The sequence below is a fragment of the Sus scrofa genome, chromosome 15 (assembly GCF_000003025.6).
Source record: "Sus scrofa isolate TJ Tabasco breed Duroc chromosome 15, Sscrofa11.1, whole genome shotgun sequence".
NCBI lineage: Eukaryota > Metazoa > Chordata > Mammalia > Artiodactyla > Suidae > Sus > Sus scrofa.
The window spans coordinates 118,660,702-118,675,024 of record NC_010457.5 but is presented as its reverse complement, the minus strand read 5'-3'; the positions used below and the strand labels follow the sequence as shown (position 1 = coordinate 118,675,024).

Genomic DNA, 14,323 nt, shown 5'->3' with positions numbered 1-14,323 from the left:
TGGGTTGAGGATCCAGCGTTGCTGTGAGCTGTGGTGTAGGTTGCAGACACGGCTTGGATCCCAAGTTGCTGTGGCTCTGGTGTAGGTCGGTAGCTACAGCTCTGATTGGACCCCTAGCCTGGGAACCTTTATATGTGGGGAGTGGCCCAAGAAATGGCAAAAAGACAAAAAAAAAAAAAAAAAAAAAAAAAAAAAAGTAATGTTGAACATAAAAGTAAACTTCAAGGTATTTATACTACACTGCTGTTTATATAAGTCTAAAAAATATACAAAGGAGAATATGTATCGTTTAAGGATACATACTTAGAGTGGAGTATTACAATATGGAGGGGGAGGAGTCAGGAAAGTGGTTACTTCCAAAGAGGAAGGAAGAGGAATGAATGAGAGGGCTATTTTATTACTTAAAAATAAATTTTGAGTCACTCTGCTCTATAGCAGAAACTGGCACAAATTGTAAATCAACTATAATTTTTAAAAGGTTAAAAACTTTGAATACAGCAAAACTTCATTTATTAAATCTGGATGAGGGACACAGTGTTTGTTGTATGTTTCTCTGTACCCCACTTTTTTTCTTTTTAGTGCCACACCTGCAGCATATGGTAGTTCCCAGGCCAGATGCTGAATTGGAGCTGCATCTGTAGACCTATGCACAGCAACAGCAACACTGGATCCAAGCCACATCTACGACCTATGCCACAGCTTGAGGCAATGCTGGATCCTTAACTCACTGAGTGAGGCAGGGATCGAATTCACATCCTCACAGACACTATGTCAGGTTCTTAACTCACTGAGCCACAACAGGAAACTCCCCTTCTGTGTATTTGAAATAAAACATAAATGTAAGAGATGAAGGAAGATGAAAGGCAATTTATGGTTCCAAATTTAACCAAAAATGAAAAGAGAGATGAAAGCATGATGGGTTGAGTTTTAATGAACATCCTTGGAAATCTTTCTAGATATTTTTCACTCAATTTAATGAGAGTCATAAAACTCTGTACTGAAGTTTGTACTGGGGAACATATAATTAATAAAAGCACTTTGACAGAAAAGGAGGAGCAAAGAAGGGGAAGAGAAGAGAGTTCCCGTGGTGGCTCAGTGGAAACAAATCTGACTAGTATCCTTGACGACGCAGGTTCGATCCCTGGTCAGGCTCAATGGGTTAAGGATCCGGAGTTGCTGTGAGCTGTGGTGTAGGTTGCTGTAGACATGGCTTGGATCTGGCACTGCTGTGGCTGTGGTGCAGGCTGGTAGCTGCAGCTCTGATTCCGACTCCTAGCCTAGGAACCTCCATATGCTGTGGTGTGGCCCTAAAAGACAAAAAAAAGGGGGAGGATATTCATATAAATACTTGTCTTCACACAAGTGAACAATTTTTGCTCCCTCCTGTTTTGTAATTATTTATACAGGATAATGGAAGACCCAGTGGGAGATGTTCCCAAAACAGGACTCCTGGGATATCTGTATAAAGCATGGAGGAAGATAAATGACACCACTGGGAATATATTTTGACCCCACTGTGGTTCTATAACTGAGAGAAATTTTTCAAATTCTGCTGCAATGTTTCTGGAAACTGCCGCCTCACTTCTTTGCTCAGATCTCACCTCAGTCTGCCCAGAACAAAACTCAGCAGCCAACACACAAACAATAAAAGTATCCTGTGCTCACTTGAAACTAACACAATACTGTAAATTAACTATACTTCAATTAAAAAAAATAAGCATCCTATGCCGAATTTCAAAGGGAGCTTACTTTCCTCTCGAGCGCTTCGGTAACTGCATCCAGAACCACCTTATGGTGGGCAAACACCAGAAACTTCTCTCTTCCACTTTCCAGTAGGTCCAGGATATACTCGCTGTAGTGGACAATGATAACATCATAAGTGAAACATAGGAAACATTCATGCAATCCAACTGAGGTTAACTACTGAAAAGTGACTGCATCTGTGGGGGACACCTTCCAGGTACCTTCTCCCTTCTCTGAGAGCTGCCCTCTCCCCTTTCCCCTGTGGGGAAGGCACCTTCTGCCACGTGCAGAGAGTTCTCTCTGCTTTTCAGTCATCTCCCACACAGAAATAAATGGAAGTATCCCTATGTTTTATGTATCTCTGATAAGTTATCGAAACATTCTTACTACTGGGGGTCCAACGAGACAATTAACAGTTTGCACTTTGGCTGCGACTATCATTATAATGTCTTTTCGATAAAAATGGAAGTATCATCTCTAAATGTGAAAATGCCTGGACAAGGATTAAGGAATTCTGACAGCAATTAAATTTCTGGAAGTACACCACTGAGACATATGTAATAACATATTAGCTTTCAAGTTCCCTCACACATCAGACTGCAAACCACAGGGCCCGCAGTTAAGGCAGTGATAAGTGAATTATTTGCTGAGGCCAAGGAATATAGGGTGAAAAGCCTTATTTGCTGGGTCTTCTTTTTTTTTTTTTTCCTTTTTAGGCTACACCTGCAGCATATGGAAGTTTCCAGGCCTGGAGACAAAATGGAGCTGGAGCTGCTGGCCTACACCATAGCCACAGCCACACCAGATCCAAGCAGCATCTACAACCTATGCTGCAGCTCACGGATCCTTAACTCACTGAGTGAGGAGAGGGGTCAGACCCGTGTCCTCATGAATACTAGTCGGGTTCTTAACTCTCTGAGCCACAACAGGAACTCCTATTTGCCTGGTCTTTATTCTCCCTTTACTTCTCTCTTCCATTCGCTGTTTTTTCTTGACTTTCTGCTCCTTATCTTTACCTGAGGTGAGAAAGGAAGGCAGTTACCCCTGGGGAGCTGTAGGAAGGAGTCTCCCAGTCGGCAGAGCTCTAGGCTTGCCCTGGCACTGGCGCCCCAAAAGGATTCCCAGTCCTAGTACAGGTTGTAGCTCTTGCACAGGCGGAGGGAAGGTGAGCTGCCTCAGACAGGACACAAGAGCGCTCGCCCTGCCCAAGACCATCCCAGCGCCTGGATGTATCTTAGCAGAGAACAGGCCTTGCTCTCCTTGGAGAAGGACAAATCTCAAGGTCTCCTATTACAGTACAAGCAGGGGATGGGAAGGTAAGCGAACTGTCTTCTAAAGAATTATTTTCAAACAACACTATGGCCAACCAGGGTATGGATTTCAGTTCAATTTGTGAATTGTTGGTACTAGCGTGACCTAATTACTTTGACCTAAAATTTGCCATGATATAAGCAACAAAGCCTATTGGTACAACATCAGAAAGTCACAAGGCCATAAAATTAACATGGCCAGCCCATAAATAGCATAGCCCCCATTTTCCTAGGGCTTCTCTTCCCTCCAAATCTCGGACATGGCGCTGCTGCTTTGCCCTTCCTCGTGTCCCTGAGCTACCAGGCTGCAAATATTTGCCGACCGTAATAACCTTGGCTTTTCCATTGAAATGCATCCACTAAAACGAAAACAAACGACAGCAAAAAAGGGGAAGAAGAGAGACTATCAGAGGAAACGGGGGTTTTTAAGATTTATAATCCAATTTCCACTACGAGTTGTGTGATTATGAAATTCAGAGATTTACAGGAGATTTACTCAGTTTCTGCATTTTAACTTGCTGTACTAATCTCACAAAGAGGCTGTGCATGTGAAAGGAGTTAACAGATGTCACAACTGTTGGAAACTATAAAGCACTAGATCATTTACCACGGAATTTTGAAAAAGTCTGTATACGGTATGTTACAGACTGAAGGTTTTGTGTCCTCCCACCCCCAATTCACATGCTGGAATCCTAATCCCCCAGTGTGATGGCACAGGGAGGTGGGGCCTATGGGGGAGATGGCATCAGAGATCTTATAGAAGAGAAGACAACAGAGAGCACCCTACCCCTGGTGCCCTGCGAGGACACAGAGAGAGGGTGGCTGTCTACAGCCAGGGAGAGAACTCCCATCAGGCCTGGATGTGCCAGCCCCTTGAACTTGGATTTCCCAGCTCTAGGACTGTGAGAAATATATGTCTGTTGCTTAGGGTACATGGCCTATGCTATTTTTGTTATAGCAGCATGAACGGACTAAGTCAAGGTATTGTCAAAGTTGACTTATAAGGTGGGAAAATGGTGAGACTTAAAACTTCTAAGGGAAATGGGTGGTTCTGGGCCCAGCAATCAAAGGACCCTGGATTTTGTAGGTCACAAGCTGAGAGAGCTGGGAAAAGGCTCATGTCCTTGCCATTTGTTACTCAGCAGCACGTGGGAATGGGGTCGTGGGGGCAATTCAGATCCGTTCCTAAGAGAGGCGTTTCCAGGCCACAAAATCCACATCTGGAGTTCATTAGTCTCGTCACAGTATCATAAATGAAAATGGCAGCACCCAGAGGGTGCAGGAGAGCCACCCAACATTCAGCGGTCTTTGTGGACAGCCTGAGATTTGAGCAATGTAGGCAACTCACTCTCAGACCATGTTTCAGGGTGCGGAGAGGCCGGGGAGGCGGGAGATGAGGAGGCTGCTCTCAACCCACCCTAAATTCATTTCCATTGCAATTCCTTCACTTGGACTATTATCCTGCTGGAGTCTCAGGGGAATGTTAAACAATAAAAAATTAGGCAAGCTGCATGTTGTCAGGATTGCTTCAAGTCTACCACGCTGATATGAGCACAGCAGTGGGTTTTTCTTTCTTTAGCAAAAGCAAACAAATAGATTTTTTTCAAGTCAGTGAATCATTTTAAGAACAGAAATGATTACTTCAGCTTTAGTATTAGGAGGCAGGAGACCAAGTGGGACAATGGCCACCTGCCCATATCTTTTGAACAAAGGTTGACATTCATCTTCTTTCTTAGGTAAATAATAGATGTCTTTGGAGAAGACCAGAGCATCTCTGAAAGGCAGCCTCTCCATCTTCTGTGAAAGCCCTAATTTTTTCTTACAGGCAAGTAAGCAGTTCTCTTAGTAAGAGGAAAACCTCCCTTTAGTGTTTGGGTCGCCCCATCTCCTTGTAATTGGCTGCAGCTCTAGCTCACCTGGGTTAAGATGGGATCTCAGAAGGACCACAAGCACATCCTGGCAGTGCTCCAGAGACAAGTCTACTTATGCCTCTTGGGCGATGGGGCCATGGTGCCCTAAACTTTATATTCAAGGCAGCCATGATTCAAATCTTTAATCATTTCTTATAAGGCAGTAAAACCACTCTGGCCGATTAAGGTAATAGGTGTGTCTTTTTAAAACAGAGACAGAGAGAAGTCGACACTTGGTGACCACTTACATGACACACGGGATTTTAGCCTCCGCTGTTCTGTTGAAGAAGAGAATGAGGGCTTCTTTCTGCTGCAGTTTCTGTGGAAGGAGAAATTGAGGGTTTAAAGTTTCCTACTCTGAGAACTCTGGGATGCAGAGACATAATTATTGCCACCAGGAGCCGTACAAATCCCAACACTAGTCACCAGAGCCAAGAGCCTCTGATTCATCCACCCGCTTTAGCCAAATTGTAGGAACTGTCTGGACTCTGCTTTTGTCCTGGGAGACATGGCATTATAATAAGCTACTCTGTCATCCTTTGAGAACCATTGTGAGAATCCAACAAGGCAAGGACATGAAAGCAGTTTGGAAAGGCACTTCAGGTAGGGCTATACCATCCATACAAAGCTCACATGCTCAGCTGGAAGGCAGCCTGGCTAAGCTCACCTGTTCACTATAGGTATTATAGCCTGGTGGCAACTTACACATAGCATTGGCTTAGGATGTGCACCCCACCCCTTTTCTTCTGCCAACTTATGTCCATATACAACCTGCTAAGTTGCCTCTATGACTATATCAATTCCACCTGACCCCAACTGGTCTATTCTAGTATCCTCTCAAAACTGTTATTCTCGTGTTTCAGGCTTGTCTCCACAAAAGGGAACTGTCTTCCCTTGAGAAGAAACCATACTTTCTCTATCGTTTGCATCTAAAGAAATCCCAGGAGAGAATGCCAACACAGGAGATGCTTAGATGGTTTCACAGCAATGTGAGCTAACATTCAACATTACTCTTGCGTTCCCAGAAGTGACAGACACTCTCATCATCCTTGGCAGGGCAGCCACCCCCTTGCACAGCCAGCATGGGCCCTGGGAGGCCAGTGATTGACATGACAGCTTCCTCATGGAAAAAAGAAGTGGCTGAACAGTAAAAACTCCTATGGTCCTAACCTCATGAGTAACTCAGGAATGTGGCCACAGCTGGACTGTACCTTAAATTACAGCACAGATGGTGAGAAAAGCTACCTTTCCCTCTAGGTTTTGAAGAGAAAGAAGAAAGAAAACTAGGGACCACAGGAACCCATGGGGGCACTGACAGGTTAGTGGACCCCTTTCATTTTGTACATGTGTCATGGCAGTGGCCACTGTCCTTCCTGTTTTGTGGCAGCAGTTCAATCTAACACGTCCTGGGAATTCACACTGTAGACATGATTCCGTGTGTGAGTGTGTGTGTGTGTGTGGTGTGTCTTAACCTGTCAGGACTCTGATAAGACTTGGCACACTTGCAATTCCTGTGGCCTACGAGCTCACATGAAGTCCATCCATGTCCTTCAAAGGGCCCTGCAGCAGGTTAGGCCGTCCAAGGGAACGCATCCCCACCAGGATATGCCGGCGTGGTATGATGACATCACCCACAGCGTGCATGACTCAAGCAGACTCACTCCACTCGCCCTCCATCCACATCTGTATCCACGTCCTCCAGACATTCTTGTCGCTCCCTCCCTCCCACCTGTGCTCGCTCACTCCACACTTGCTCTTAGAGAGGGAGAGGGCAAAACAGATGGAGAAATGGTAAAAAGCACGTTCAGAAACCCTGCCCCAAGATTTAACATGGAGAACTCATGTGGGTGTGAGAAAACAAACGTCCTTATTACATAGGGCTGGGGGTGGGGTGGTACCCTAGGCTAACCCTATGGGGGCTGATTTGTCAATATGTACCAAAAGCCTTCAAAATAAGCTCACGCCCCATGATGCAGCAACTCACTCCTTAAAATGTATCATCACAATACAACTGGAGGTATACAAATTCACTTGGAAACTGCTTTTCCAGTGTAGTAGTACTTAGAATACTGAAGAACTAGAATCATTTACAAGTCCAACTAAAAATGATTGGCAAAATTATAATATAGCTAGGAGAGAAAACATTATGCAGTCTTCAAATATCATGCCTTAAAAGAACACATGACAGGAGTTCCGTCGTGGCGCAGTGGTTAATGAATCCGACTAGGAACCATAAGGTTGCAGGTTTAATCCCTGGCCTTGCTCAGTGGGCTAAGGATCCAGCGTTGCCGTGAGCTGTGGTGTAGGTTGCAGACGCAGCTCGGATCCCGCGTTGCTGTGGCTCTGGCCTAGGCTGGCGGCTACAGCTCCGATTCGACCCCTAGCCTGAGAACCTCCATATGCCTCAGGAGCGGCCTAAGAAATGGCAAAAGGACAAAAAAAAAAAAAAAAAAAAAAAAAAAAACCCAAAAAACACATGACAACATGGAAAAGTATACAGTGCAGTTTTATAACCTGCTTCCTTTCTCACTTCTGTTTTTCTAGGCTCTCAGTTCTGCTTTTAAAATACATATGTTGTTTATTACATATGATATATAGATATATATAATAAATATCTTAAAGTGAAATACACATACATTTTATAGAAAAAAATACCCTAATGATATATGCCATAATTATGTAAAAATAAAGATAGATGAATCTTTTTTGAATGGCTGCACCCATGGCATATGGAAGATCCTGGGCCAGAGATTGAATCTGAGCGGCAACCTACACCACAGCTATGGCAACGCTGGATCCTTTAACCCACTGCTGGGCCAGGGATCAAAGCCACACCTCCTCAGTGACTGGAGCCACTGCAGTTGGTGAATCTTTTTTTCTAGTACAGTAATGAAAAAATTTAATAAATGCTATTATATGTACTTTTCTTTAATCTTCAGATTTTAAATAGATCTCTATTATATTTTTAATGTGGAGAAATCAATAGTTTTATCTTTGAAAAAAAAAAAAAAGCTCCCCAAACTAAGTAGATATCATACTAGCCTATTAATGATCTCACTTCTTTTGCCAGCCACTGGGAAACTTTAAGTAACCTGCTTTCTTTGTTCCTATCTCCGAGACCTTTATTAAATTAGATCCACTGGGGAGTTTAATTTATTTTTCTGTGTTGGAATTTAAATGGATTGTCAAATGGCAGAAAGGTGAGCTGATACCGTCACCAGGAAGTCTGCATGGACTAGTTCCATTTTTTCTGCTCCTGGTCTTGCTGATCAAAAACTGGCTTTAGACAAAAGACGATTAGAGTCAGCTTTTCTTAGCCTGTGAAGAGCTATCTATTATTTCGGCTGAAAATGAGAAAAAGCTTTCGCCGTACATTATGTTTTATAAATTGGCTGCTTCACCTTGGCTTCTGTGATTTAAAGCTTTTTAAAAAATGTCTTCTCTAGATGGGAAGGGGTGAGGGAACAAAGAAAGAATCATTTCTTGACAGGGCAGCAGTGCTTTGCTGGAACCACCAGAATGTGCAAAACTGCAGGGCAACTTGGGGCTGCAGAGTCACTGTAAAAATGTGGTGGGGGTACTTCCTGTAGACTCACAGTCTGAAACCATAAAACCATGATTCTCCCTTTTAACTCTTTCAGCTCAGGATTTCACAGCCAGTCAGAGCTTGGAAGGCATGTTGATGGCCATCTGGTCCAAGCCCTGGCTCACACAGGCTCCCCCTCCTAGGTTAAGCTGGTGGGGGGGTTGGGGGGGTGCTCCCAGTTGGATCCATTGTTTGCAAGTGCACCAAACTGGGAGCTTTACAGTATGTGCTGACGTTCTAAAGTGTCATGCTCATAAATTCATTTGCTACTTGAATTTTCCATTATAAAAATGAATTTTCATTACAGAACACAAAAGATAACCAAAATTTCAAGAATTTATCTTATCATCAAAAAGAATTTAGTATCTGGCTTGGGCATCACCAATTCAATTTCTCTTAGGGTCACACCTAATTTTCCCAAGAAGCCAAGGAAGCACATAGCGACTCTCAAGCACTGGAGAGCAGAACTCAAGGCCCCTTCTCCACTAGGTTCCTGAAGTTACACTGAAGCTCAAGGTCTGTTTTCACAATCTGCAAAATAGTGTTAAGACTCTGGGGTGAAGAAATAGACAACAATCACATAGCAGCTGTGACTCAGAGCATCTGCCACTTGCCTTTCATACCTCTCCAGCGCCAAGCTCATGAGACAGGTCAAAGCTCCTCTTTTTAGGGAAGAAAATATCAACAGATCTCAAAGAGTTAAGGGATTTGCAAAGCTATGGAGTGCTTATGAAGAGCCAACATTCCTGATTTCCATGGCTCAGCCCAGTCAATTTCACGTCATTGACTGTGAACTCAGAAATCAAACTTACGGGTCACATCTGAAATCATCTTTGGAAAGAGCCGCTCATCTAACTATACACATTGGCATAAAGTTTAAAAAATGCTTTCAATTCTTGCTGCACTAAGTTCAAAGTTCCCATGCTTCTTTTTCTTATTTCTCTTCTTGGCCACACAGCACAACTGACAGTTGTCTCTTGACCACTTAATGTGACTTTCCTCCCTCAATTCAAATGCCCACTGATGCTGTTGTCAGTTGTCTACACTGGCTGCTCTCCACTTGGCTCAGGAGGTGGACTGCGTACAGGTATTCTTTGGGGTCTCCCATGAAACACTGATAGATGTTTTTCCATCACATGCAAGGAAGTAAAACAGCATTTTATGAACATTCAGACATTTTGCATCTAAAAAATACCATACAATTGAATTTTTTTCTATTAATACTATATACATTATACATGTTCATTAATTTTCTTGTCTGGTAGAGTTAGTTCCCGTTGTGGATCATCAGTAACAAACCTGACTAGAATCCACGAGGACTCGGATTCAATCTCTGGCCTCATTCAGTGGGTTAAGGATCCAGTGTTGCTGGATGTGGTGTAGGTTACAGAGGTGGCTTGGATCCAGTGTTGCTGTGGCTGTGGCACAGGCTGGCAGGTGTAGCTCCGATTCAACCCCTAGCCTGGGAATCTCCATGTGCTGTGGGTGTGGCCCTGAAAAGGAAGAAAAAAAAAAAGAATTCTAACAGAAAAACTTAAAATTGAGAAAAAATTTTTATTCATTGAGTTTTTATCTCTAGAAGTGAGAAGATCACCAACGCTGATTTTAACAATAGCAGGCCCTGGTTCTGCTTGTGGTTCCACTGAAATGTAATTTGGGAACCACTGGTCTATACATCCACACCACTGTCATGGAATTTTGTATGAAAACTCCATGGCAAAGAGATTATGCTACTCACTTCCTCCAGGCCACCCAGATAATTATGTATAATACAGCATAAATTATATGCAACTAGACAATTTACCAGTGCATCCTCTGTCCTACACTGTTTCTTTTTTACTCATTTATTTATTTTGTATTTTTAGGGCTCCACCCATGGCATATGGAGGTTCCCAGGCTAGGGGTCAAATTGGAGCTGTAGCTACACCACATAGCAATGCCAGATCCAAGCCGAGTCTGTGACATACACCACAGCTCACGGCCTTAACACTGGATCCTTAACCCACTGGGCAAGGCCTGGGATTGAACCCACATCCTCATGGATACTAGTCAGATTTGTTACAGCTGAGCCATGACGAGAACTCCCCTACACTGTTTCTTTTTTCCTTTCTTGTCTTTTTGTCTTTTCTAAGGGCCACACCTGTGGCACATGGAGGTTCCCAGGCTAGGGGTCTAATCGGAGCTGTAGCTGGTGGCCTACACCAGAGCCAGAGCAATGAGGGATCCGAGCCACATCTGCGACCTACACAGCTCACGGTAACTCCAGATCCTTAACCCACTGAGCAAGGCCAGGGATCGAACCCGAAACCTCATCGTTCTTAGTCGGATTTGTTAACCACTGAGCCATGACGGGAACTCCTACATGGTTTCTTAAAAGCTAAGAGCCAGTCTTCTGATTATGTGGTAAAATAATCTATTTTTTTTTTTTAATCACACATTCTGTCTCTTGTCATTCTTATTTATTTTGTACTCTCCTAGAAGGTGGGAATCTCATTTGGATCTAAGTTTCTGTATACAGGGTAATATCAAGCCCAGATAATGCTTGAGGATAATGTCAAAAAATGTCAATGACTGTTATTTTCTTAGGAATGGAAATGGCAGGGTTTTTATCCTAAGGGGACAGAAACGGAGCTAGTATAGATTACTCTGTAGCACTTGGCACAGCATGGCACTAAAGACAGATATGAAATGAAAGTGTTTTGAAAAGATAAAGCCACCATAGTAGAAAGAGCCCTAAAATATAGGGCTAAAAGGCTTGGTTGGCACTGCCATGGAATAGCCATAAGACCCTGGGCAAATTCCAACTTGTCAGCCTCAGTTTCCCTCTCTATAAAATGGGGGTGCCAACTTCCTGCCAACCATAAATGACTGTAACAAGGATTAAGGGTTAAGAGGGTTTGAAAACTCTGTCATACAAACATCAATTTGTTACTTTGACTAAAGTAAATGACACACAGTGATTGGAGGTGAATATATATACCACATACACTTAGGACCAATTTGTAACCACTGTCACTAGACTGAAGTATTCTTAAAATACACTAAATACACGAGTTCCCTTCATGGGTGACCTGTGCAGTTCCCTTCGTGTTAACAAACCCAACAAGGATCCATGAGGTTGTGGGTCCAGTCCCTGGCCTCAATCAGTAGGTTGAGGATCCGGCGTTGCTGTGACTGTGGTGTAGGCCGGCAGCTACAGTCTGATTTGACCCGTAGCCTGGGAACTTCCATATGCTGCAGGTTGGCCCTAAAAAGCCAAAGTCGAAACAAAACAAAACAAAAATACACTAAATATAAATTCCAACTTTCTTTGAGGGATTCAGAACATATATTACCATCCTGTGGCTGCCCTGGGATTTATTTTTTATGACCATCCATCAACGGTGATCTACGTAAGTATAAAGCTGCAAATTAATATGGGATCTTGGAAGCAGCCTTGGAAGGTGGGCTGACAAATGGAGTGGGCTCACTGTCCTGGCCCAGGGAGGTGGGGATGGGTGACGGAAAGATAAGGTCAGGGGACTCTGGGTGACCTATGCAGAGCCCCTCCAGGGAGGCTACGACTGCGGACACATTACTTCCAAATCCCGTCTGCAGCCCCAGACTCACGGTTTTGTTCTTGGTGGTCATCTCCTTGGCCACGGCATCCAGGGCGGCTCTGGACCTGGCACTCATCTGGCCCGGGGCAACCACCACCATCTTGCGCTGTTTGGCTGGGAGCTGGGAAAGGACGTCACACTTGAGGCGTCGCAGCATGACCGCCTCCTCCAGCAGGAGCTTCAGCTCTCCGAGGTTGGAGGAGCCTGAATAATCCCATCCCCAGGGCAGCTGTGGAGGCAGAACCGAGACATGGCCTGTGAGATTCTCCCAGGGCCAAGGAACAGGCCCGTGACATCAAGGGTCCACTTCTCTGCCCTTGGTTTTGTTCAGAGACCTTCGAGTGGCTTTAAGAGGTGAACAAAACCTCACAGACGACAAATGCGAAACAGGAAGGAAAAGGGAGAAAGAAAGTGAGGAATGAGGTGAACCAAAAACACGTTATCATAGCCTCCCACAATTTGGCACTAAGCTGTCTAGCAGCAAAGGCAAGATGGCAAGGGTTTGGTGTCTGTTACACTGAAGAACTAATGAGGAGTTCCCTCGGTAGCTCAGCAGGTTAAGAACCCGACTAATATCCATGAGGACTCGGGTTCCACCCCTGGCCTCACTCAGTGGGCTAAAGGATCCAGCGCTGCTATGAGCTGTGCCACAGGTTGAGGATGTGGCTCAGATCTAGCATTGCTGTGGCTGTGGTGTAGGATCCCTAGCCTGGGAATGTCCATAAGCTGTGAGTGTTTTTTTTTTCCTAAAAAGAAAAAAAAAATGAAATAAACAAGACAGCTTGTCAGATTTTCCTATATATTAAACACAGATATAACCCTCCCAGGGGTCCATCCTACAGAGTCTGTTGCACAATGTAATAGATGATGCTGTAATATCTTTATCTGATGAGGTTTACAAGGATTTACAAAGCTGTTCTTCCTCAGTAGGGGTTATACCAGCACAACCAAGTGTGATGTGGTGAACACTACCCTGGGGTAGGGGTGGGGGTGGGGAGTGCCTGAAGGAAGCTGGAGAAGATGTTACCAATTAAAATAAAAACCCTGTCCTGGGAGTTCCCACTGTGGCTCAGTGGGTTACAAACCCAACTAGTATCCATGAGGATGTGAGTTCGATCCCTGGCCTTGCTCAGTGGGTTAAGGATCCGGTGTTGCCATGAGCTGTGGTGTAGGTGGAAGATGTGGCTCAGATCCTGAGCTGCTGTGGCTGTGGTGTAGGCCAGCAGCTACAGCTCCGATTCGACCCCTAATCTGGGAACTTCCATATGCCATGGGTGTGGCCCTAAAAAGTAAAACCACACAAACAAACAAACAAAAAGCCCTGTCCTTCACTAACCATTTTACTGGAAATAGGACTGACTTCTATGGTCTTATAGAAAATCAGGAAGCCAGGGTGTCTGCTGCTGTCTCCCCTTGTGCCTCCACCCGCCCACCCTGGACTGTGAATTACCCAGGACACGAGCTGGGCTTCAACATTTTCCAGGGACAGCGGGCTGAGTATAATCATGGGGACACAGTAGGTGTCCTGTAAATCTTTGCTAAATTGAGAACAGGAAGAGACAGCCAAAGGTGGGGAAATAAAATGATCAAAAACTGCTGCTGCTTTTTAAAAAGTATACTCTGAAACCAACTGGAAGTTCTACAAATGCCTCACACTATGGGGTTGAAAATGAGCTTGGCATGGGGCATTCTCTTCAGTGGCTTCTCTTAATGCAAGAATCTGGCCACACACACAAACACATAGTGGCCCTGGCCTAACCAGCTGCATTATATAAAAATCATGCTAGGAAAAGTGGATATAATTAATTTGGGTATTGTTCTCCTTCATTCTAATATTATCAGCTTTTGATCATGCAGGTTAAAACCCAATGATACCAAGAGTTTTAAATGTGGGATACTTAAAATCCAACCAGCTTTTATCGAGAACTTATTACGTAGCAGGCATTGGTCTAGGTGGAAGGAAGGATATGGAGATGGGGGAGGGGCTCACTTTGTTTTCTTGGGTGCTGGCGCAGCAAGAAGGGAAAGGATGGATCCTAGGACGGATGGCATGAATGACTGGGGAGATGGTGGCTGGAGACTGGGACACAGGAAGGGACAGCATGGGGAGGAAAGGCAATGAACTCTGCCTTCAGCCCCTGGCTAAACATGATACCCTGCGCCCAGAGAGTTGAG

General features: G+C 44.4%; 1 protein-coding gene across 1 annotated transcript in view; it reads right to left on the bottom strand.

Moving 5' to 3' along the window:
• The window catches only part of SMARCAL1 (SWI/SNF related, matrix associated, actin dependent regulator of chromatin, subfamily a like 1), a 60,272-nt gene that overhangs the window by 12,981 nt on the left and 32,968 nt on the right, over positions 1-14,323 (bottom strand). The window contains 3 exon segments of the mRNA XM_021076244.1: positions 1,750-1,852; positions 5,212-5,282; positions 12,159-12,377. Of these exon segments, the coding sequence (XP_020931903.1) occupies positions 1,750-1,852; positions 5,212-5,282; positions 12,159-12,377 (393 nt within the window).